Consider the following 23,950-nt stretch of genomic DNA (forward strand, 5'->3'; position numbering starts at 1 on the left):
TTTCTGTCTCTGCTTCAAGCCATTCTGGACCGATAAGGCCTTTAAAAAATAAAGTAAATAAAAACAGACCGATGAAAAAAAGAAAGGGCCAAAGAGGAACGAGCAGTAGTCGTCACCATCAACATCATTAAATACATCGATAACTCCTGTCTGCACATGGGGGGTGGGGGTGGGGGGGGGTCGTGTTTAATACACTATGAGCTGTGTGTTAAATGTGAGTGTGTGTTAAAGGTGCACTACACCGAAAAGGCAGCAATGATATGATCTGGCATGACCCTTCACACCCGGTCCACCCCCCCCCCCCCTCCTCCCCCTGAAAAATCCAAATCTGTACAAACCCAAAATTCTCAACGACACAAAAATATATTATCAAATCAAAAGTAGAAGAAGAAAATAATTCATCATTCGTAGTCGTCCTCGTCGATCCTTTTTGTTTTTTTGTTTTTTTTTCCAGTGATCTTTTATAATACACTCACACACACACACATACTGTTTGTTACAGACTCCAAAGACACACTTTTTTGTGTATTTGCTCTTTGGGAACACGTGTAGCAGAGAGGGGACGGGGGAAGAAAAAAACAAAAGGGGGGGGACAAGAAATGTGTCAGTTCAGGGTTGACATTCTGGATATGAAGGCGCGATGCCAACCGAAGCTATACCAACATTAACAAAAAAAGTACAAATAAATCATTTAAGCATTTATGTGCTGACGTATGCAACAAAAACAAACCCCAAATTTAAATCTATAAAGAAAGGCAACATAAAGTCCATCCACAGCCCCGTCCATGAGCTGTCCGTCCCGCCCCAGTTTCCCATATGCCCCTCTTTTCCAGTGCACAACTCTTTTTAAAAGCCATAAAAGAAGAAGAAACTAAAAAAAAAAAACAACAAACACAAGTACGGACTTGAAGGGCTGAAGCCCAAACATCAAGTCTAACTGGCCACCTCGGACTTGATGACGTGAGAGAAATTTAAAAAAGGAAGAAAACGGGAGTGAAGAGGCGAAAAAAGATGGATGTGTTTGTGCTGATCAGTTTGAAATTAAGAGGGAGAGGGTGGTGAAGAGTGTGTTTGTGTGTGAGGGGAGGTGGTGGAAGGATGGATCAGGTGGATTTTTACGTTCATTTTGGGGTGGGAGGGGAGGTTTGGGCGGGAAAGTGGAGGGTGGAGAGGGTCCTTTAACCAACAACAGCAGAGTTCATCCATCCAAAGTCCACCTGTAGGTGTGTGTGTAGGTGTGTGTGTGTGTGAGACAGAGACAGTGGGCTTCAGTGACCAAAGTCCTGGCTCAGTTGGAGTCCATTCAGTTTTGGAGGAAAATCAGAGCAAATTCAAAACTCCTTTGAGTTTTCCAGCAAAATAAGGCTCCAAACTTTCTGTCAATCACCATCACTTGTTAGAGAAAGTTTTTTTTCAGCAATTCCTCCGCTTTCTTTTGTCCTCCATCCAACCCCCATCTTTTCCTGGTTTCCCCCCTCCCCAAAAAGAACTTGCAGCGGAACCGTGCAGAAAAACTGAATAAATAGCAGGAAGAAGTGACAGGAGTGGTCAAAGTGATCAAAGTGTGACTTCTAAAAAACAGAGAGAGCAGATCGGACATGCAGAAGAGTGGAACGTCTAAGTAGAACGTGACAAAAAAAAAACCCCAGCAGAGAAGAGAGAAGACCTCGGTCTATAAGTACTTCACAACTCAGAAGAAATCAACTCGAGTTTCTAATCGCAGAGCCTCGGGAACTTAAGGAACAAAACTTCTAGAAAAGAAACGTTTTCTAGTCTCAGAGAACCGATAGCCCTACTTCAGACCTTTGTCCAGATAACAATTGCGTTATTTTGAAAATGATCCCACCCTTTAGCTTACCTCCTGCCCGCCACAGTGCCCCCACCCTGCTTACAGCATCATCTTCATCCTCGCTATCACCCCCTTCGCCCTCCCACCTTCCACCTCCACCCTTTAATCTCATCTCTCCTCGCTGCTCCTCCGCACTCACAGTTTGAGCTCGTTGGCGATCTTTGAGGCAATGTTCTTGAAGGCGATGGACGTGCCCGAGATCCGTTTGAAGCGCACGCCATTGAGGGAGAGCCGTGGCAGCTTGCACACCTCCATCTCCCACTGGACGAAGTCATCGCGGGCCGGGTTGCCCGACACGCACAGCAGCATGTAGCGCTCGCGCAGCTCGTACTCGCAGCTGTTGGAGTCAAGCACCTTGCGGATCTCGCGCATCATCTCCGTGGGCTCCATGGACGACGTGGTCTTCATGGACCAGGTGAAGCGAAGCGAGCGCGGCTTGGCCGAGTCCTTCTGGCCGCCGATGGCTGGAGGTGTGCCGGTGCCACCTGGGGGGGGGGGGGGGGGTGGTGAGAGGGTGAAAGATGAGAGTAATAAATAGACAAGTGGGAGGAATAATGGGTAGAAGTGATAACAAGTGATGGAGCACAGAATGGATAAAGATAAAGAGGGAAAGTGAACAGATGCGAGGGTCCAAGAGGTAAGAAAGAACATGACGAAAGACTTGGAAATTAAGTGAGGAGGACAAAGATGGGAGAGGAAAAGAAAGGATTGAAAAACATTAACAAGTGTGGAGAGAGACGGGAAGAATGAGACCAGAATGGAGAAACGAGCGTAGAATGAAACATGAGGTTGAACACATAAAGCATATTCTCTGATACAAAACCCCATTAAGACAATAGTCTGAATAAGAGTTGATTCCCATAAACATTGTGATGTGAAGCAGTGACATAAAACAACTGTAAATGACAAACGTGTTGTGGAAAGTTTTCTTAGCTACAGCTACAACCAATCATTTTCATTATTGATGCATCTCTCAGTTGTTAATTCAATGAGAAGAGCACTCCTATCATTTAGTGTTGCACTACAAAGCTCTTTAAAAAAAAAAGACTAGACATTATCAGGATCAATAGAATCCTTTTGGTCCAATGTCTTTCTAACTCCACAGCCCCAGGCTGTAACCAGGGATGCACCAACCCATTCCACTACCTAAACTCGATACTGAATAGTGATCTGACATCATTACATCCTTTTACCAAGATGTACAGGCTACCTCACAGTGAGGAACTCACTGATTTTATTATTGACAAATTTTAGTCAATAAAATGATTTTGCTCGTCTCACTGTCTAAAGCCCAAAGCCATTTAATTAACTATGATATACAACAGAGGAAAGTTTCAAATCCAGATTTGAGAAGGTAGCATCAGTGAATGCTTGGCAAGTTTCACTTGATAAATTACTAAAATGTCAAAACTTTTGTTCATTAAATACTACTCATCGAGTACCTCAAGGGTCTGTGCTTGGCCCCATTTTATTTTTCTACAGTTGGGCCTTTAATAATTTTATTCTATCTTTCCGCTTTCGTGCAGATTCTCAGCTGTCTATCTAGCCCGGACTCTGTGTGATAAAACGCAGGTCTTTATTATCAGTCCCGAGTCCTCAAAAGACCCTGCAGCAGTCGCGCAAACTTTTAACCTCCGATATCAAGCTGCATACTAAGAATCTGGACGTCATATTTGATTCTCGACCCTCGTCTTGAAGAAAAATAAACCACAGCAGCAACATGGCAAGATGTTTGGTTTTGAGGTGGAATACTGGGGACACTCTGTTGTCATAATGTAAGATGGGGAGGACATCATCGAGTGTGTTGTCAAAACACCTCCAGTGACTGGTCTGTTTATGCTACTATTGAGAAAATTAGAAAATAGTAATAAAAGCCAACATACCAGTGTTACCAGATCCTGGTGAGGAGTTGTTCTCATCGTTGTTAGAAGAGGAGGAGAGAACACCACCAGACGTCTTCTCCGACTTGTCCACTGTGCTGCTCAGCATTGACCTGAGTGAGGGATGGGAGGGCGGAAGAGAAGGAGAGAGGTGGGGGAAGACGAGGAGAAAGAACGGACAGATAAAGAGATGAGGGAACAGGAGAGGGAAGATGAATACAGGAAAGGGGAGGACGAGATAAGCAAAGAGAGAAGAAGAAAAGTGAGAATCGAGAGAATTATTTTAAAAGTAGAGACAAAAAAGGAGGGAAGGAGGAGGGAGAAATGGAGGAGTGGTTGAGAGGAAGAGAGAGATGATGAGGTCGTGGAAATGAAGACAAAAAGCAAAATTTCCTTAAGTACCCCTGTGTGTGTTTGTGTGTACACATCTCTCAGGTTACTAGAATGTGTGTGGATTTATATCGGTGTGTGTTACAGTGAATTTCAACTCTGCTTGCACACAAACACACATTTGGGTACTTCGATTCGGATTCCACCCCCCCCCCCCCACACACACATGCAGGTCAACCTCCACACCAGCATTCTCACTCTCTGGGATGCTACCATTCACTTCTAATCTCCCCTTCCCGATTGGTTAAGCTGCTATCACCATCACCAACCAATTACATCCCAGATCGAGCCCCCCCTCTCCCAGCCATTCACAACAAGCTCAGAGATCATCTACTGATTGGCTCCAGACTACTGATTGGCAGGCGGTTTTGGTAGAGTCTGGGGGTTTTGTAGGGTTTTTCGTTTTTTTTCGGGCTGTTCTGTATCTCACCTGCTCCCCTCATCCCGACCCTCTCCCTCATACGGACTCCTCGAGAAAAATCAACACAAGTTTAGTCTTTTTGAGGGCTAGGGGCAACAATTGGACTCTTACACAGATAGTAAATCAGCTGGTTTAACACAGTTGCACTGCTCGCCATGCCTGCCTGAATGTTCCAATCCAACCACATCGAGCATCGATGCCAAATGTCTTATTTCCACTCCAAAGTCCAGAGCCACCCGAGGACTTCATAGCCCACAATACAGGCCCCAATGCCAGTCCACTCTGAGTAACCACTTTACCACAGCTCCCCACTGAGGAGACGTCCTGAGTGTTCAATGGGTTGAAAAGATGAGTGAGAAAGGATTGCGTTGCATCACCTATTCATAAATCCATTAAGTTTATTTTAAGTGTAATGTCCTTCTATGTTCTAAGTAACTACCAGTTACAACTAGTTTCACCGTTTTTTTGATTTACTAAATTGGGTTGCATCATTAAAACATAAGAAATGTCTTCAAGTAATCACTTGTGTGAACAGGACGTCACTGTAGCACCACAAGTTGTAACATAACTTCCAACTATAACAGTTTAAAGGAGGAAAACAATGTTACTACCAACTGAGTGAAAATGTGTGCAAAAAGAAACATGTTATTAGTATTTGTGTGGTTTAACGGGAGAGCGGAATATCTGATTATGCTAACCTAACTGACATTCTTTGATCATTTGGTCTAACATTGTCAGTCCTATATTAGCAAGCTAGCATTAGCTTTGTCAGTTCGTTCAGTTAGCAACAACAGTTACATCTGCCAGTTAATATGTATAAATATTTTGTGACAACTAATCTCCACTTAAGACCTCATTTGTGAGGTGCAACCCATTTTAATTTAATGATTCATAAAACTCCACCTAGTAAACAGTTGTATCTAAGCTAAGTTGGAACTTATAAAAATCTGGTGCAACCAGCTGCAGAATGGATCAGAAAAAGGTGAAGGATGGGATAGAATGACCTGAATAGAAATGGAACTGGTCTGGTCTATTTACAAAATGAGTTGGTCCAAATTAAACGGAAAGTTTGGACAAAAACTAGTAACTCAAAATGTCATGGTTCATTTTAGATCAGAACTTGAGTACATCATGTTGGAATAGAATGGGATGGCGTGTAATGGAATGGATTCCAACAAAATGGAAAGTTGGGAACAAAATGTAAAATGGAACCATTTAGAACGGAATGGAATGGATTGTCCCAAAATGGAATGTTATGATCAAAAGGTGAAATGGAACGTTTTGGACCAGGATGGAACGTTTTGGACCAGGATGGAATGGTTTGGAACAGAATGGTTGGCATAGTGAGCGCGATTCGTGCGGCTAAAGAGGTTAGGAGCATTAATGATCCCAGCACTGCATTGAAACCTATATTAGTAACACTGGACCTACACACAAGTTGTTTAAAAACACACACACATACATAATCCCCGACAATGCTGTAACTACAGCTAACACATGTGTAACATACACACACACACAAATATTCTCTCTCATACCAGCAGACAAGACAAACTGAATAGAGAAAAGCAAACAACAAAGAAACACAAAGACAGACAACAGCAATACACATGCAGACAATGGCAGGAAAGAGACGCACACATGACAAATAATTCTTAAAGTCTTAAATTCATTCCGTTCTGGGAACAGATAGCATTCTTGTTTTTTTTTTACCCCATTAAAAGAAAAAAACAAAACTAAAAACATCATGTGAAACACGTCCTGCAACAGAAACATGATCAAGTATACAGCACATGGGAAATGACAAGTGGGAGGAGTGGAAAAACAGGATTTCTTAAATAATAGAGGTAAATTGGTGGACAATGTAAAATTAAGCAATTTGTTCCATTTTGCATGCTCTGTATGATTAAGCTAAATATGAAGGGATGCAAAATGACTCCCAGGAGGGGCACTGTCACATCAAGAGAAAAAAAGGACTGATAAGATGATTACTGGAAGCCAAATTTATCTCACTTGTCTGGTTATTGAGAACTGTCACTGTCCACATAGAATGCACTGTACATACATATATAACTACTACAATCTATACATATACTCATAAACATAACCAATGTGCCCCATATTTATCCAGGCAGATTAATTGTTTCTCCCTCTTATATTTCATGATTTATGAGAATCCTTAAATGGCCCAAAGGCATTTCTACTTATTGTTCATCATGTCACTAATAACAAAATAGTATTCCAACTTCTAACCACCAGGTGGAGCAATGGTCCAGATTAAAGGAAAATTGCTCTACCTGCTGTTAAAAACCAGCCAACACACTCAAAAGCAAGTGTGTGAGACAAATGTGGTTGTGAAATCTGGTGTGTTCAGCATGTACATATATACATGTAAAATGCGTCAACGTGCATTTAACATCTACATATAGTGTCAATATCTACATGAGCATGGATAAAAGTGTGTCTTTATGTAAATGTTTGGGTGTGTTGGTGCAAATATGCATATATGTGCAAGAGATGTCATCTGTGTGTGTGTGTGTGTGTCCACAGCATAAAAAAGGTCTTTTCCAGCCACAGTGGGTCAAAGCCATCCAGTTCTGTTGCTGCTGCTGTTAGAGAGTAAGTGCCAGAGTGAGAACAGAGCAATGAAAGAAAGGAAATGAGTGCAGCCTCCAGAAAAGAGTGCAGCCTGAGAAACACTGCAGCCCCGTCCCTCCTGGGTCCTCTCCTCCTCTCTACCTCCCGTCCACAACTACAGCCAGGGACTTATTACAAATGACTTCCCCCTGTGGGATCATCAGAAACTTACAGCAAAAACTAAAAACACGACTCCAGTCTCTATGGCAAATGAAAATTTGATTCGAGTAACCAAGCTGATGAAAGCAGAGAGGTGAGATGCTAGGTGGCGCATTAGCTTGGGTAATGGTTAGCAACATTTAACAATCCTGTTGTCCCAGACTAAAATGAAAACACCTGCTCAGAACACCTTATCCTATCTCTGTGTTTCTTCTCCATCTCATATGCTTATGGAAATTAGGAAATTAGTACAGGGCTCTGTCTCTGGAATGACATTTTATACTATTACCTCACCTGTTTTTAAGATTTGGAGAGGAAGATCTCCATTAAGCTCAAAGGAATGACAACATTACCTGCATCTGAAGCTAAGAAAGGGAGAGGGTTAAGAGTGGGAAGGGCGTAGTTTGATCTATTGCACCATTAAGACTTGACCTAAATCTGGGACGCTACAGAGGGATACGAGCTCACACACACACTCTACCTGATAAACAAATGGAAAAAGAGGGGATGAGGATGAGGTGGGTGGGAGGGACGAAGAGGAAGAGGTGTGAGGTGTTATTGTGCAGCATGACGATGGAGTGAGTGAGTTAAGTGAGTGGGTGGCTGGGTGAGGGGGGAAGTTAGTAAAAAAACAAAAAAAGAGATAAATAAAAATGGGCCAAAACTCGGCACTCAAACCCAGAAGGCTCAAAAAAGGGGCCAACCACAGAAAAAAAAGGAGGAGAAAAGATAAGGCTCAAGGCACAAAGGAAGATTTCAACAAAAAGCTGCACGAAACACCAAAAGGGGAGGAAATATAAATATATATATATGTAAAATATATATGAAGAAGAGAATATATGTATATATATCAAGGGGTTATATATTTAACGTTGGGGATGTTGCCTACCTTCTCGGAAACCTGAACGAGAGATTTCTACAAAAACAAAAGAGGGATAAAGAAAGAAAGAGAAACAAACGTATGTATAAAAACGTATAGTTTTATAACTTTCCTGTAAAAGACAAGCTGCCCTTTGAGTAGCAAAACTTTCAAGCAAATTGTCAGAAAAAAAATGAAGTCCAACATTAAACCAAGCTCACTTGGGATTGAAGCAGCAAGCACAACCAACATTAAATAACCAAAAATAAACAACAAAAAAAAGAAAATCAGTGTCACCGGCCGCCGCTCACTTTCAATCTGAACGTGTTTAAATGTGGGAATTATTGGTGTGTGAATGTGTGAACAGGCATTATTAAATGCACACCAGAGCACCTTAGATGGATTTAATGAGCTCAGTGGGGAAAATTCCATTAAGAGACCCTGTTTGAACACAGCCGCCCCCCCCCCCTCCCCCAACATGAAATGAAGCGCTTGTTCACATACAGAGCAGTCCTGGGTGATCCTGAAAAAAAGTGTTTGTGAGGTGAAAAGTTCAAACGTGATAAAAGAATTTAAAAAAAGGAGAGGAAAACACCTCCTATACACACACAAAGACACATTTCAAATGAAAAAGCACAGGTTAAGAAACAACTTAATCTTTAACACACATTGAGAAACTTAATCTGCTTCACACACACACACACACACACACGATGTGTTTGAAGGACGGAGAAACGTCACTCTGCAGACCAAGCAGGAAAGTGCAGTGCTGAGGTTATATGATATGTTAATAAAACACACAGCTTCAGTGTGTGTGTGTGTGTGTGTGTGTGTGTGGTCAAACTGTACAAATGCAACACAATCTCTCTGTCTCCACCAACTCTACTTCCTACCAGCACGCCAAGTTGTGTGTGAGTGTGCATGCATGTGTGTCAAGGTGTCCCCACTAGCGGTATTTATAGTTGAGGGAAAAGTGATATCTCCGGTGTAACCATGGATACTGTCGCCACGGAGCTACAGTATCTCTGAGTAGGAGGCCTAGAGAGTGGCTGTGCCTGTACCTCCGCCTCTTACACACACACACACACACAGACACACAGACACACAGACACACAGACACACAGACACACAGACACACAGACACACACGATACTTGATCATTCTCAATTTCTGTCTTTTTTTAAGCTAACAAAAACACAACCCTCTCAACTCATTCTCTCTTTTCTCTTACTGCCTTCTCCTTCTGAACCTCCAGGTCTGCTTGGTGACACGGGAGCGGTGACGAAAATCTCAACCTCACCTGCTCTCTCAGCTTTTCATTCTTTCAATGCTCACTTGGACCTTCCTCTTTCAGTCTCGTTCCTTCCTGCCACCTTTAAACCCTAGCTTCCTGTCTCCTCCACATCTTCTATTCTGATAGCGGCCTCTGATTATAACCTGCCAGTCCGCATCAGTGCTCCTCTTCTCGTCTCAAGTAATGTCTGTGTAGCCAAAGCCTGATATATGTTATTGCTCTGTGCCATAGAGCTCCATTGTTGTAAAAAAAAAAAAAAATAAATATTAGCAAACACATCAATGAGCCACACAGTTGCTCTGGGTAACATGCTCCTCCATTATGATGAACATGGGTACATACACCGTCGTGCTGTTGTAAATAGTGCTCCCAATATACATTACTCCACAGCTAAAAATAGTTCCCAGCAAATGCCCTATTTACCCGTGTTAGAGTAATGTTTACTAAAAACTACAGCATCCAGCTGTTTAAACTATTATTCTCTATGAAATGATGAATGAAATAAAACTATATATTACACATCAGTCTAGTTGTCACAAGACACAGTAGCCAAAGAGTTCGTAGATACTATATTAGTCAGCCTTTTCCCTCCCATCCTTCCCTTCCACTTTTATAACCACAATGTACAGTCTTCACCTCCCTGTATTTACACAGCAGAGTTGGATCAAAGTTAGAAAACTGAAGTCCAGACTCCACTTCCAGAGAAAATTAAAAAAGTATAAATAAAACTAGTTTAGCTTTCATTACAGCTAGGTACCCATGAGAGCAGTTTTAGAGCTGCAACCTGCACTAGAGGACTGAGATGAAAACTGGGCCAGACGTGGAACCAAAACCAAAATTACTCCCCAGTCACCACTGCTCCAAACAAAATTATAGAGAAGACACAGCTGTTCCCTTCCTCTCCCTCTCTACTCTCAGCAGAGTTACAGATCAGCACAAGTTTACAGATAGGGATGAGATGAGACCAGCCCCTTTAAAGAAGTACTCAGAAAATCCAGTGATGACATGGACTTGCAGTGCGTTGTTCCTTAGAGGAAATGAGCACATGAAATGACTTTCACGTAAACCTAGTCATTTTCTGTTCAAAGCTGAAACCTCAATGCTCAGAAAAAGCTTTAAACTGTACTTGTGCTGCAAAGTAGCTGGATAATAAGTAGACCAGCTGCTACGACGACTGCTTTGCATTTATAAGCTACCAAGTTTCTTCTTCTGCCACTAACCCTTACCCTGTCCCGTCCTTTCTATCTTGCTGCTTCCTTTCTCTGCTCTCTCCAAGTATACTCTTAACTATTCACCCATCCCTTTTCCCCATGCTCCTGCCTCTCTTTTCCGACACTCACCTGCGTACAAACTTGGATGTGAACTTGCTGAAAATCCCTGTAGCGCCGTGTGTCCTCCGGGCCTGGCTGTTGCCATGCGACAGTGATGGGGACGCGGGCCCACCGGGGTAGGCGGAGCCCTGCTGGTCCCGAGCACCCCGCTGCTGGCCTGCGTGGAATGTGCTGCGGACGCCCACTCCTCGGGAGAAATTGGGACGGTCTGACACGGCAGCGCTGCTGATGTTGTGGGCAGATGGGGAGGCACCGGGCGCCCGCTGAGTTGGGGCACTACAGAGGAGGGGTAGGAAGAAAGAGGTGGGAAGGGATGGTGAAGTATAGGTGATACAGAGGAGGGGAGGGTGTAGAAGAGCAGAGAGGAGGATGTGGAGAAGAAGAAAGAGGCGTGAAAAGATTGGAGAGAGATAAGAGGTTGGTAGGTGTGATGAAAGAAGAGGCAGAGAAGAGGAGGTGCAAAAGAACAATTCAGGGTGACGGAGATAAGACAGGAAGAGAGAAGAGAAAGCAGGAAATAAAGAAATAGGAAGGGTGGGGAGGATGGAAAGAGAAGAGATAGGAGAAAAGAGGTAGATGAACAAAGTAAGGTGTGATGCAGGAGGAGAGAAGTAGAAAAACAAGAAGGTATAAAAAGAGAGGGTGGAGAGGAGGGGTGTGGAAGAGGAACACAGAGTTAGACAAACACTAATCACTTCCTTCTGATGTGCTACTTACCTCAGTGTAAGGTCATACAAGTATCTATGTCTGATAAACGTCTGCTCGCCCTGATGTTTCAAATAATCCCTAAAGTCAGCCAAGTCAATATTTAGGGCCACATCAGGTCAGTGACACACACACACACACACACACACAGTTAATCCTCTTTGCCTCGTCCGTAGGGCAAAGCATCACAAGCCTCCAGATCTCTCTCTCTCTCACACACACACACACACACACACACACACACACACACACACACACACACACACACACACACACACACACACACACACACACACACAGACACAGACACAGACACACACACAGACACACACACACAGACACACACACACACACAAAGACAAAGACATACAAACACTTGCACATTGTAACTATTCAGTACATCTGCGGCAGACGGCAAACACAACAAACAGAAATGGCAAAAGCACAAACACAAAGCACACACAGATCAGAAAAGGGAAGGAGTGTAATAAATACAGAAAGTGGAATAAATAGAGAACTTAATACAAATGGACAATCCACTATAGAGGGCTGCAATGGGACTGGGATACCACACAACACAAATGCTGCAGGTGCAGGATCAGGTCACTCTTATGCGGGTGGTCAACATCGTCATCCCAACCAAAAAGTTATGGCCCTCCCCCTTGTATCCCTCACCATCCCAATTCAATTTCACACTCTCTTTTTTAGACTAGACATTTAGTTGGTTACAGAAGCTTTGTTACCACTTACAACTCTGTAAAGAAACATGCTATACTATCACTGTCAATTTCTAGTCTAACATCACAGCATCTTGGTTGCATCTGTTGCTATTGGAAAACAACCGAGGGACACAATCCGTAATCTTGTAGTTCCCACTGCTTCAAGCTATAGCTTTTTTATTTTTACTATTAAATGCTTATCATGAGGCTTATTTTTATCTTTTAAAGATGGGTAGCTGAATATCTGTATAATCAATTATTAGTACATGTGTGGTTTTTCCTGTGGCATAGGGCAGACATATTTCAATAAGAACAATGTTGCATGCAAGAATGACCAGAATAACTTCGAGAGCAGCTGGAAGTTGAGTTGAATGGCGCATCTGCTGGAGCAAGTGGTAAAGGTAAAAAATAATCTCGAGTGAGGGATTGAAAAAAAAAAAAGAAAAATACAGTCCCATGCAGACCCCTAATACACTCAACACTCCACAAAGAAAAATCAAGAGGCTTTTCAGTCTAGTTTAACAGTCCAGCTGTGAGATGAACAGCTTAAACACACCCTTTGATTTGATGTTCAAGTTGCGCACTGAGGACAAAATACACCTAAACACACAAACACAAAATCTCTTCGACGAATACAGATGCAAGGAAAGAAAGACTGGATCAGGCAGATTAGTGGGGACCAGTGTGACATGAAGATGACTGTTGATTGGGAAGGACTACATTATAGCTTCATTAAGATTTAAAGGAAAAGAGTAGTGATGGACAGTAAGTATCTAAAGAAGGCGCATTATAGGCATGCAGTGGATGCAGGTTGATGTTTCTTCATGGTGCAGCTGGATGATTTTCATCCTAGGCATACTTCATTTGCGTATAGTAGACTGCACCTCTACTTTATACAAATGTGGAGCTGCGTATGTGCAGCTTGCTTCATTACAACACATGAATACTCATGCAGTAAGCCGGTTGCTTAAAGTTATGTAATTGATGAGAATGATATTTGAAAGGTTTTTTTTTTCCAGAAGGGTAATTTGGGACAGCTGGATAAAACAGGAATGGATGGGACTTCAGGGCACAGACTATGTTCTGAGAAAAGGTGCCTATTCCTCACTCAGTGTACAGTCTATGTGTTGGAGCAGTACCTTCTCTCCAGCGTCCCCAACCAGGTTCTGAACAGCCCAAGCTCACTGCTGAACGACGCATGCAACAGAACAAGACTTCAACATAGAGCAGACAAAACCACAAACAGCCAGAGGGCCACCTTGACATTTGCTCTGCTGGAATTTCAGCCTGACATTTGAGGGAGCTTTTTTTTTTTCCTCCACTAGACAACTGTCACAAAAAGGGTGGGGGTCTCTGCCTGCGCAAATGGCATATCAGTTCAGTCTCAGACAGTATTTAAGGTAGCTGAGGAACATATTGGAAGGCCTTTCAGCCTGTATTGTGACACGTGGCTGGCAGGGGGAAAAGAGGACAAAATATCAAAATATCAAAGAAGCCCTTGAAACAGACACAGTGGACGGGCCAGCTAGACAAGAAAGCAACATGCACAAACCAAGCAAAGACAGCACACACACACACACACACACACACACACACACACACACACACACACACACACACACACACACACACACACAGATGACCAACAAGACACAGTCAGGTCATTACCTGGGTCGTTACAGTTCATTCAACGAGACATGTCACAGTATAGTTAATGCTTAATAGACGAAGACGGAGTTTTCCCAGGCAACTTCATAACTGATGTGGGTTTATGTAGCAGATTGAGACCTGTCTTTACACAGGACTGAAACTCACTTGTACAAGCCAGGGAAAATCCTTTTGTCGACAAACACAGCATGTCAATATTAAAATATCTATACATGCAACAGATTATACAGATATATTATCACAGAAACATGCATCAATAAAACTATTACACATCTGTATTTGGTCTGGTTCTCCCCCGAGCACTTGCACTTTTTTTAACCACTTACCTGCACAGCCTACCAGCACAGGTACACTATGCAGGTGAGTGAAGCTCAGAGAGGCAAGTTTATTCATCAATAGTTATTAAAAAGGACAATTAGCTCAGAAAATCTGATGATATAAACTGAAGTTTTGTGGCACTTTGGATCTTTGGAATGGCGTGTATATGTATGTATGTACCCAAACAAAAACAAACTCCATATTCTGGTAAATGTCTTCATTGGTCATTTTAGATGCTGAATAATGTGGTTCTTTTCCTTCAATACCACTTTTTCATCTTTGCATGCTGTCATAAAAAAACATTTCATCTTAAGCTCTTATTTGCATAAAGTAGTAACGGCCATTTTTTTCTTTATCAGCGTGATGGTGACTGTCCAACATTCGGACAGCAACCTTTGACACAGACTCCATTTTGCAAGCTAGATAGCTAGTTAGCCAATCAGCTGTAGAATTCTGTCCAGCTTGGAAACTTAGCTGCAAATGTCAACATTATTATTACTATTTTAGATCCTGAATAATGTGGTTATTTTCCTTCAATAACACTGCTAATATTACAATGTCTGTCCCTTGGCTTGTAAGCTACAGTTAACAAATCAAGTCTGTTTACAATTTACCCCTGACAGCCCTATGGGTTAGAAGCCAAAAGGGAATATTTCTTTGCTTTGATAATAAAATAATATTAAAGGTGCCATCTCGTGTTACTTATTCTATTCCTTTGACCAAGAAGGCAGATAAACAACATAGCTCATTATCAAGCTTATATAAAGGGGTGGCCTGCACACTAGCTATTGAGACCTCTGTGTGTGGAAACATAATCCCTGTTGGTCCATAAATGTCTCTTCTCTGAATGTGTACAGTGAAAAACCTGCTCATCATCATCATCATCATCGTTCTCAAGTTCCGATTGTTCAGTTATGGTCCACTGGGTGATGTGAGGTTGGAGAGTGACTGTTTGGCCAAAGACAAGATGTGTCAACATCTCTACACTGAGTTTAGCTTGAACAGCTTTCTGAGCTCCACAACCTACTTCCTGGCTGTTGCTAAGTAACTGACGAGTCTATGGTAGTTGGGCATCTCCCTACGGTGATGTTATAGTGGTATATATACACACACACACACACACACACACACACACACACACATATACGCACACTCAAGAACAGCAATGAGGGACTCAACAAACTACTTCTTGCCTTCAGGTTAGGTAGTGTCATGTAGTCTCTCTTTGCTGCTACACTAATGCTAACTTTACTTCCTGGCTCTGGCTTGCTATGAGGGAAAAAAGTATAATCACTAAGGAGTTTTACAGTAGATTTAAACTGCATATATTTCTAAAACTGGAAGGAGGAATAGAAGTGTATACTTTTCAAAAGGTCCGACCTCTTAACTTCATCTTACTTAATGTTCATATTAAGTACTGTTATTTTAGTTGATTAAAAGATGATTTTAAATCAAAAGCTAAAAAATATTTTAGAATAAATGAGATACAGAAACTGTTATCTGTATTATTTTTGCTCATGTGAGGTGGCTGTTGGCAAGCAGAGCAGTGTGTGTTGAATAAAACACCAAATCTTTGGGGAGGAAAATCCACCTCTTTGACTCATTTCACAAATTTAGGGGGAATATTGGCAACCAGGTCACTGTTGTGTGCCAGGATTTGTTACTGTGTGAATAAAAGGTAATCAAAGTTAGACTTGTTTTTTTCCCAAAATAAAGTTGGCGCTGTCCCTTTAATCTAGCAGTGGTGGAAGGTTTCAGAGAAAGCAAATCACTTTATCCTTTTTGTCCATTGAGTTCTTGTGGGAAGGATGATGATCTGTGCGGAGGAAAGTGGTATGTGCTGAAAGGGGCTGAGGGTGTGTGTGTGTGAGTGTGTGAGACTTGCCTGTGCCGTGGTGCGTGCAGGTCAGAGGGGCATGGATGATTGGAGGAGGACAGGGACTTGTGGTGGCGGGGACGCGAGGAGGAGGAGGAGAGGACGGCAGCAGCCGAGGCAGTGGAGGCACGGGAGCCCGGAGTGTTTAGGCTGGGAGGAGGTGGAGGGACAGGAGGAGTGCCCCGCCCAACGCACGCACACACACACACACACACACACACACACACACACACGCAGGCACACCCACAAACGTGACCGACACAGGACAAACGCACCAAAAAGTCATACAATCAAACATACATACGAGCATGACGCATACACACAGTCACACGCAGACCGGGCGGGGTTTGTGTGTGGGTGGACGGGGAGGTGAGGTGGAGCATGGTTAGAAGCAGCACTTATCAAACACATTAAGGGGAGGGAGGGGGAGAGGAAGGAAGGAGCAAGAGAAGAGCACAGAGAACAGAAACACACGTGGAAGAACAGAGGAAGTAGAGACAAAAAGAGACAGAAAACACACAGAACAACTTGAACAACGAAGAAAAGTTGGTCTTTTTCGCTGCTAGCTTTGCTTTATCATGGTTTAACAAAAAGCAATAAACCACAATCAAAGGCTGTCTGTGTTCTTGTGCCTTCATCTTTTCATGTAACATCTACTTGGCACAAAAGACAGAGCACAAAAGACCAACTTTAAAACACACACTTTTCTACTGGCTGGGAAGACTGAAAACACACTCAAGACAAATTATGTGGACAAAGTCAGGTTACTAATTTTACAGAAATGTGCAAAGCAACAAAACTCAGCAAATCACCACTTGAATACAGCCCAGTATTTCACTGGTCTACATAAAAATATATGATCAACACAGCCTGGAGGTGGTTGGGTAGTAAGTAAAATGAACTCCACCACATCTTTCCTACAAATCCCCTACATTTTTCTGTATTTTCAGACATTTCATAAACTAAATGTTTATAAATGATCCAAGAAAATTATCTGCAGATTAATTAATAATAAAAATAATTGTTAGTTGCAACCCAATTAGCTTTTGCTCTTTTTCCAGATAATAATGGACAGGTGAGTTTCTTCCATGTTTTATTGAATTACTTGCTAAGCAAAACAACAATGGCTATTTCCTGAACCCTCTGTTAATCAACAAGGTTGCTACAGGCTACAGAGCTCTGCACATTACTGACAGCTCTAACTTGACTTTCTCCACGCACTGAAACAAACACAGTAAGAGACAGGGGAGAGTGGTACCACAGAGAGATAGAGGCGGAGAGAGATAGCTGAAGAGAGACCAGAGGAATGAGCAATGAGAGAGAGAGAGGGACATTTGTAGAGGTCAACCAAACAGCTTCTAATTACACAGAAAACAAAGAGCTGAGAGAAACACACTCTTTCTGACAGGGATTAGTACTGCTAGTGATGAAAAAAATAACTGCATTCACTGGACAGCCCAGTGTGTGGCAAGAGTTTGAGCATGTGTGACATGTATGTTTAAGCTTGTGTGTGTGTCAATGAGTTTGTGTGTGTGTACAGCCTCAGTGTGTATTTCTGTGTATGTGTAAGCCTATTAAGAGGCAAGTACAGGGACCATATAGTGCCACTAAGAGTTAATATTCCATCACAAGTCTTCCTAATCTCCTTAGAGAGAGGGGGGACAAAAAGAAAGAGAAGAAAGATTAATATAAAGACAAGAAGGAAAAAATGGAAGCTGGAAAGAGGAAAAGAAAGGAGGTGCCAAGAAAATGTGAGTGACTTAAGATCCAGAGGGACAAAAGCTCAGATGCAGATAAAATAACACCAAAAGAAGGGAATTAGAAAAAGGACAGAAATGGAAAAAGGAGAAGTGGGGAAGGAGGGGTTTGGTATAACAAGTATAAAAGCCCAAAACTTCAAAGCATTAATGATGATCAAATAAAGCAACTTTAAAATCAACGCAGATGACAACCACTAAGTTAGCAGAGCCTATCATGGCGCTTAGACCCACAGTACTAAAAAAAACCCAAAACAATGCTGTCTCAAATGACCACAATGTCACCATGTAGTGCTTAGAAGATGAAAGAAGATGACAGAATTCTCAAAACTTATCAGAATTTACAGCCTGAACATGGATTCAATGTCATCATTATCATTGAGTTGTAGGTAGGGCAGCATGTTGCGAACAAGGGGGTCATTTGAGACTGCTACATGAACAAGTAATAAAGCTGTAATGAAAATGAACACTGCATCACAGTAAGGATTATGGTTTGGCTTGAGGTTTAATGCTTATGAAAAAGCACACAAAAGCATATGGCTGGTTAGGCATGAGTAATGTGGGCATGGTTGTATGTGTGGACGCGTACAAGGTATATTCAACACCAGAGGTTTACACTCCCGTTTGACAAATTCCACGACACAGACGACTTGTGAAGGTGTGTTTTCATGGCCATGGACGATTGGAAAGTCCACAATATGGAGTTTTGTCCATATTGGATTTGTTTAAAGTGGTTCAGGAATAAAGGGGAGCTGGGAGGATGAACTACTTGGAGGAAGGATGAAATGAGAAAGGGGAAAGGGGAGGGAATGTCACACTCCACATCCCAATCCAATGAAAGAACAATGAATAACAGGGGATCTTGATTCAAGGCCTAACCCAATGGTACATTAAATTCAATTTATTTTCTCCAAAAAATCCCAGAAATCCTGCTTTTCATTACTATAAGATTATTCACCTTTTGGCCTTTTGAGTTTTGCTAAAACCTTTACCCGTCTATCCTGGTTTGACTTTCTTGATTCAACTAGAAGTTCAGGAAAGTCAAAATTGTATTCAAGGAAAAGAACAGAAAGAAGGATAAAACTTTAAAGAACAAATGAGGTCTCCATGTGTCAGCATATGTCCACCTGCATGTGTATATGTTAACACGGGTGTGAGTGCCCTCTGCTCTGACTGGCAGGCCTCCATCAGACCATCACGGGTAATCTGTAATCTACTGGAGGTTTGGCCTAAATTCCCAAGGGAGCCTGATTTCCTTGTCCAAGAGGGCTCACCCCACCCTTGGGGGAAAGCTGTGGGCCTCCCTGAGCCAGCTGGCAGAGCTCTGGAGAGTACCAGCCAAGGTCTGGGATTCAGTCACTGAGACAGCTGTGGGACTGCTTCATTCACAAACCATGGTGAGTGTGTTTGCATTATTTTTGTGTTAGCAAGGAAGGAGCGCCGCCTTACAGCAACTACTTGAGTTGCCAGTGACGAGAACGATAACGATTGTGTGTGAATGTAGTTGCCCTTGTCTTTTTGAAAACATCTCTCTTTTTACATGGTGTGTGTGTGTGTTTCTGTGTCATTCTGTACCTGTCTTTGCCGTTCTGGATGCCCTGGCCCAGTGTGGCTCTCTCGGTCAGAGGAGAGTTCCGACTGCGACCAGTGCCGGTGGATAGGATGCTATTCTGAAGGGAGAGACGAAGAAAATAAGACGAATGTTAAAAGGAGGACAGAGTTTAAGACAGTGAGTGCATTGGACGGAGGATGGAGGAATGATGTTGAACAAAAAACAAAATGTTTCTGCAGCTTGCCAAAATCAACAGCACAATCATTCAATTACAAAACCGTTTCATTTTCACCTCAGTCTTCATTACACACACAGGTGTTTTCAATTACCCTCACAGATTAGCCATCTGCTCAGGTTGAGGTTGGGCGGCGCTATAGTGGGAATAACACAATGTCACCGAAGGCCATATACTAATAAAAATGATAAAAGTCTAAAAAGTTGTCCTGTCCTAACAGGGTGCGACTGAACTGAAACTGAAACGGTAGTGCAGGTGAACCAGGGGTGTGTTGGGACTTTAAATTTCACATATTGCATTCTACACAAAATTCATGAAACCATTTCAGTTAGGAGACTGACACAAAACGCCCTCACATACTTTTGTCTATCATTTCTAAAACTTAAAAGTTACATTTTACACTTGTAAAGCATTTGCTGGTAGGTTTCATATGGAAATTGTCAGGAGACCCAGAGGTTGAAACAAAATTAGGACAGATACAATAAAATATACATCTAAAAATCACCTAGCATAACCTTGAACATGATGCACACTTCCATCTTCTTACACCATGCAAGAGGGCCATCATATTTATCTGGCCATTTATTTTAATTTGTTTAATTAGTAACAAGCATTTACTCTTTGGACCATAGCATAAGATAAAGTATTGCTGACGCTAGCTTACACTACAGAGCAACAAAGACAAAGTGAAAATTAACTTTGGAGTTGCTCTGTTTTCCTATCAACTCACAAAGCTGTTTATTCACTACAATTTTAGTGTTTTTTTGTTTGTCTTTGGTGGTGATGTACTAGTGCACAGATTTTAATGTGTTTTTGAGAGAAATGCAGAGTGTTGGAAATGCCATGTAAGCAGTGTGGGTGTTTGGTCTCACGGTGGAGGGCGTGGCACTCTTCTTCCGGTCAGAGGTGGACAGGGGGCTGGCCGGCACCTTGGTAGTGGAGCTGCCTGATGAACCTTTCCTCCCAGAATCCTCCCCTGCAGTCCGGTTGTCTGCTTGACCCCCCCTCTTAGAGTAGGAGGAGCCTGGAGAAAGAAAGAAAGGGAGTGCATCAGAAAGGCCATCACTTGCTGTGTTCCGACCTGCTCCTCCCCCCTTCTTCCCATCTGCATCATCTTCTGCTCTGCCACTCATTTGTCACTTTCCTGTCATCACTCAGTTCTAATAGACGTCAGTATCACCTTCTTTTGCGGATTTCTTTCATTCAATCTGCTCTACCAACCCTCTGCACTTAAATCAACCTTTTCCTCCCACCACTCCACTCTCTCTGCCTTCTAGAGTACATGTAGATCTGTACATCACCCAGCCCATCTCTCTTACTTCAACATACATCTACCCCACCCATCACCCCTCCATTGTTATTTAGCCAAAGTTTCTCTTCCTTTTTGTCTGCTCTGTCTATCTCTTCCCCTCTTTTACAACAACTACAAAAAGACTATTTTGGGATTCAAGAGGAACCTTTTTACCTTGAATCTTTTATTCAATTATTTTCTCCACCTGCTTCAGTGTGGCAGGACTGAAGACCATCCCAGCATACACCAGGACTGAAATTACATGATTTAATTTAAAACAAATAGTTTTGTATGATCTCCTTGGACTGTGTTTCCATCCCTGACAAATGGACATCCCAATCTGATCCCCATCTTTGCCCCCTTCTCCTCTGACACACACCAATCTCACCCTGGTCGGTGGCTCTGCGGTTCTGAGGCTTCTGGTTGGACGACACACTGCGCTGTACCTTAGAGAGGCAAGATGGACACACATTGGGATGTAAGTGTGCGAACAGAAGAGCTACATTTACAGACGCTGTTAATCTATAGAGCCATTCACGCATGAAACCTACAACACTGTTGAATTCAAGCATCCGGGGGAAGACTTCACATGTATGTAGGGTACATTCTAAAACCTAAAAAGCAGCTGTGAGTGTTTGGTAAAAAAAAAAAAAAATAAAGAGGTGGTCAGGTCAGTGTACTTCACTGGCTGGAGTTGGGAGACCTCATTATGTGTTAGCAGAAGACATTATGTGTTCTTATTGTACCTTGTGAGGCGGGGAGGGGGCGTTTATGTTGCTTACATCACTTCCTGGCCGGGGCTTGATGCCACCTTCATCCAGCTGAGGGGAAAAACAACAACACACAAATCTGAATACATGTGATGAGTACTGAGTATGTGTGAGATACTGTGGTGTGGATGCAACAAACACAAAGGTGCATGGAAAGGTTACATGGTACTGTTACGAGAATACTGAAGTGTTTTGAGCCTAAATATATGCAAATTCGAAGATGACAGCAAATTGTTGGCTTGAATGCAAAATGAAAGTGGAGCCCTCTATTTTCTGGTATATAATGATGAACTCACAAGTTTAGTTTGTCAGTTTACTGTGTAATATCAGTGTAAATGCAGCTAAGGGAGCTCTGACAAACCAATAATAACTGGCATGATAATGTGTAAAATGAAGGCGTGTTAGTGTTAGAAAGAAACAGTGTACCTCAGAGTTCCTATAGTCCAGTAGCAGGTATGCAGCCATCACATCATTGTACTTCTGGTTCACCAGCGAGTCCTGGATCTCCTCCTGAGAGAAGCCCATCTGCAGCATGATATCTGCACACACAAAACCAGTTTATAATTAGAATAATGAGCTTCCTGCTGGCCCACAATTCTCCTTAAGATAAATTATCCTTGTGTGTGAGTGGAGAAAAGGAACATCTGTACTAAAGTGTGCCTGTGCAGGGGTAATGAAAATAACAAATCTATCATTTCTGAGTGCGTTCCTATGCCCACCTGTCCTCCTGGGGTCCTTATAATCTGGCTGGGGTTCGATGTAGGGTTTGAGTTCCTCCTCCTCGTGGCCCACATTCATCCACCGGTCCCTCATTATCTGCTGCTGGGAGCAAGCCACACAGAGAGATTCAGGGAGACATGAAATGTCAAAGACAATAGAGGGGCAAAAAGCAGAGGAGGGAGGAAAGGTTAAGGAATGAGAGAGCACAGGGAAAGACGAAAGGGTAAAGAGATAAAGAGTAGAAAAGAGACAAGTGAAAAGGATGCAGAAGTTAGCTAAACACATTAAACATCTACATTATTAATCTGGTTAATCAACTAATCTTGACAATTAATCCGTTTAATTTTTCTCAAGGGCATAGGCAGGTGTATTGTATCTTAAATATGCAAATTAATCTTCCTTAAGAAGTAAACAAGGGGCGTGACCTTTAACAAAGGGCTGGAATCACAACAGAGCAAAACTGAACCATATCAATCCGTCAGCTGCTTAGAAGTGTAGACGCATCATACACAAACTTTAAGGTAGGTGTGAATGAAACAGTCACAGGACTGAATTCTAACACTGAAGCTCAAGTCTTCTTTCTGTATTTTTACAGGGCTGCCATAACATTTAGCAGGTTGAGCAGAGACCAAACCAAAATTAGAGTATGTTTTTAATCCAAAATGTTAATGGGGATCTGGTATACTCAAATGGTAATTGACACCTTTTACTCAGCAAAAGAGCTCATATCATTCTGAGTAATAACATCCATTCAAAACTAGTTACAGTCCATTTACCTTTAGTGCAGCCAAATGTAGTAACTCATAAATCCCAAACTAACAAGTATTTACTATGCCTTTAAAAAGCACTTTACACTTCAGCAACAAACTCACATATAGCTGGTGAAGCAAGTCCAGGTGTACAGTATAGTACTATATGTGGTACATACACCATTAGCTAAGCAAATGACTGGTATAACTATTAGGACAATTTTGGTTTAGGTCTATAAAATAAATATAAGGGATTCTCAATCTGTTCCTTTTTGAAAATTAAATGTTTGTGTTTGTGTTTGTGTTTGTGTGTGTGTGTGTGTGTGTGTGTGTGTGTGTGTGTGTGTGTGGCAATACAGTACAGTGTACCTCAAGGCTGCCTCTTTTGGAGGGGTTCAGGATGAGGAACTTTTTCAGCAAGTTCTCGCAGTCTGTGGACATATAGAAAGGAATCCTGTATTTGCCACGCAGCACGCGCTCTCTCAGTTCCTGGAGATGGACAAGTGCACAGAAAGTCAACAGCAGACTCTAAAAATTCACCTTCAAAACATACACACAATCCTTTTCTCTCACATCTTTAGATTCTGTTAAAGGGCAGCAACCTCCCATGAATGTGGACACTGGACTCCAGAAATGTTTCCAGTGAATGACTGACAATTAACATCTATGAACAATGTTTAATAATAAAGGACTTCACTTATTATTTATTGAGACACTGAAGGATAAATGCATGCAGTGATAGGTTTTAACAACGCTGTGATGTTAACAGC

At 42.2% G+C, this 23,950-nt stretch overlaps 1 protein-coding gene across 2 annotated transcripts in view; it reads right to left on the reverse strand.

The window, feature by feature from the left end:
* Positions 1-1,951: 1,951 nt before the first annotated feature.
* mark2b (MAP/microtubule affinity-regulating kinase 2b) overlaps positions 1,952-23,950 on the reverse strand; it is a 45,604-nt gene continuing 23,605 nt past the window's right edge. The window contains exons 9-21 of one of the 2 annotated variants that reach the window (XM_070930034.1): positions 23,550-23,669; positions 22,431-22,530; positions 22,138-22,250; positions 21,724-21,762; positions 21,330-21,387; positions 20,523-20,674; positions 19,439-19,533; positions 16,116-16,256; positions 10,830-11,096; positions 8,226-8,252; positions 4,550-4,585; positions 3,733-3,842; positions 1,952-2,334 (exon numbers count right to left, since the gene is read on the reverse strand). In XM_070930034.1, coding sequence (XP_070786135.1) covers positions 1,985-2,334; positions 3,733-3,842; positions 4,550-4,585; positions 8,226-8,252; positions 10,830-11,096; positions 16,116-16,256; positions 19,439-19,533; positions 20,523-20,674; positions 21,330-21,387; positions 21,724-21,762; positions 22,138-22,250; positions 22,431-22,530; positions 23,550-23,669 — 1,608 coding nt within the window. In that variant the 3' untranslated portion in view covers positions 1,952-1,984. Of the gene's footprint in view, positions 2,335-3,732; positions 3,843-4,549; positions 4,586-8,225; positions 8,253-10,829; positions 11,097-16,115; positions 16,257-19,438; positions 19,534-20,522; positions 20,675-21,329; positions 21,388-21,687; positions 21,763-22,137; positions 22,251-22,430; positions 22,531-23,549; positions 23,670-23,950 lie in introns of both variants that reach the window. The other variant, XM_070930033.1, reaches the window with a different exon arrangement.

This window comes from Enoplosus armatus, chromosome 23 (assembly GCF_043641665.1).
Source record: "Enoplosus armatus isolate fEnoArm2 chromosome 23, fEnoArm2.hap1, whole genome shotgun sequence".
In the NCBI taxonomy this organism is placed as follows: Eukaryota; Metazoa; Chordata; class Actinopteri; order Centrarchiformes; family Enoplosidae; genus Enoplosus; species Enoplosus armatus.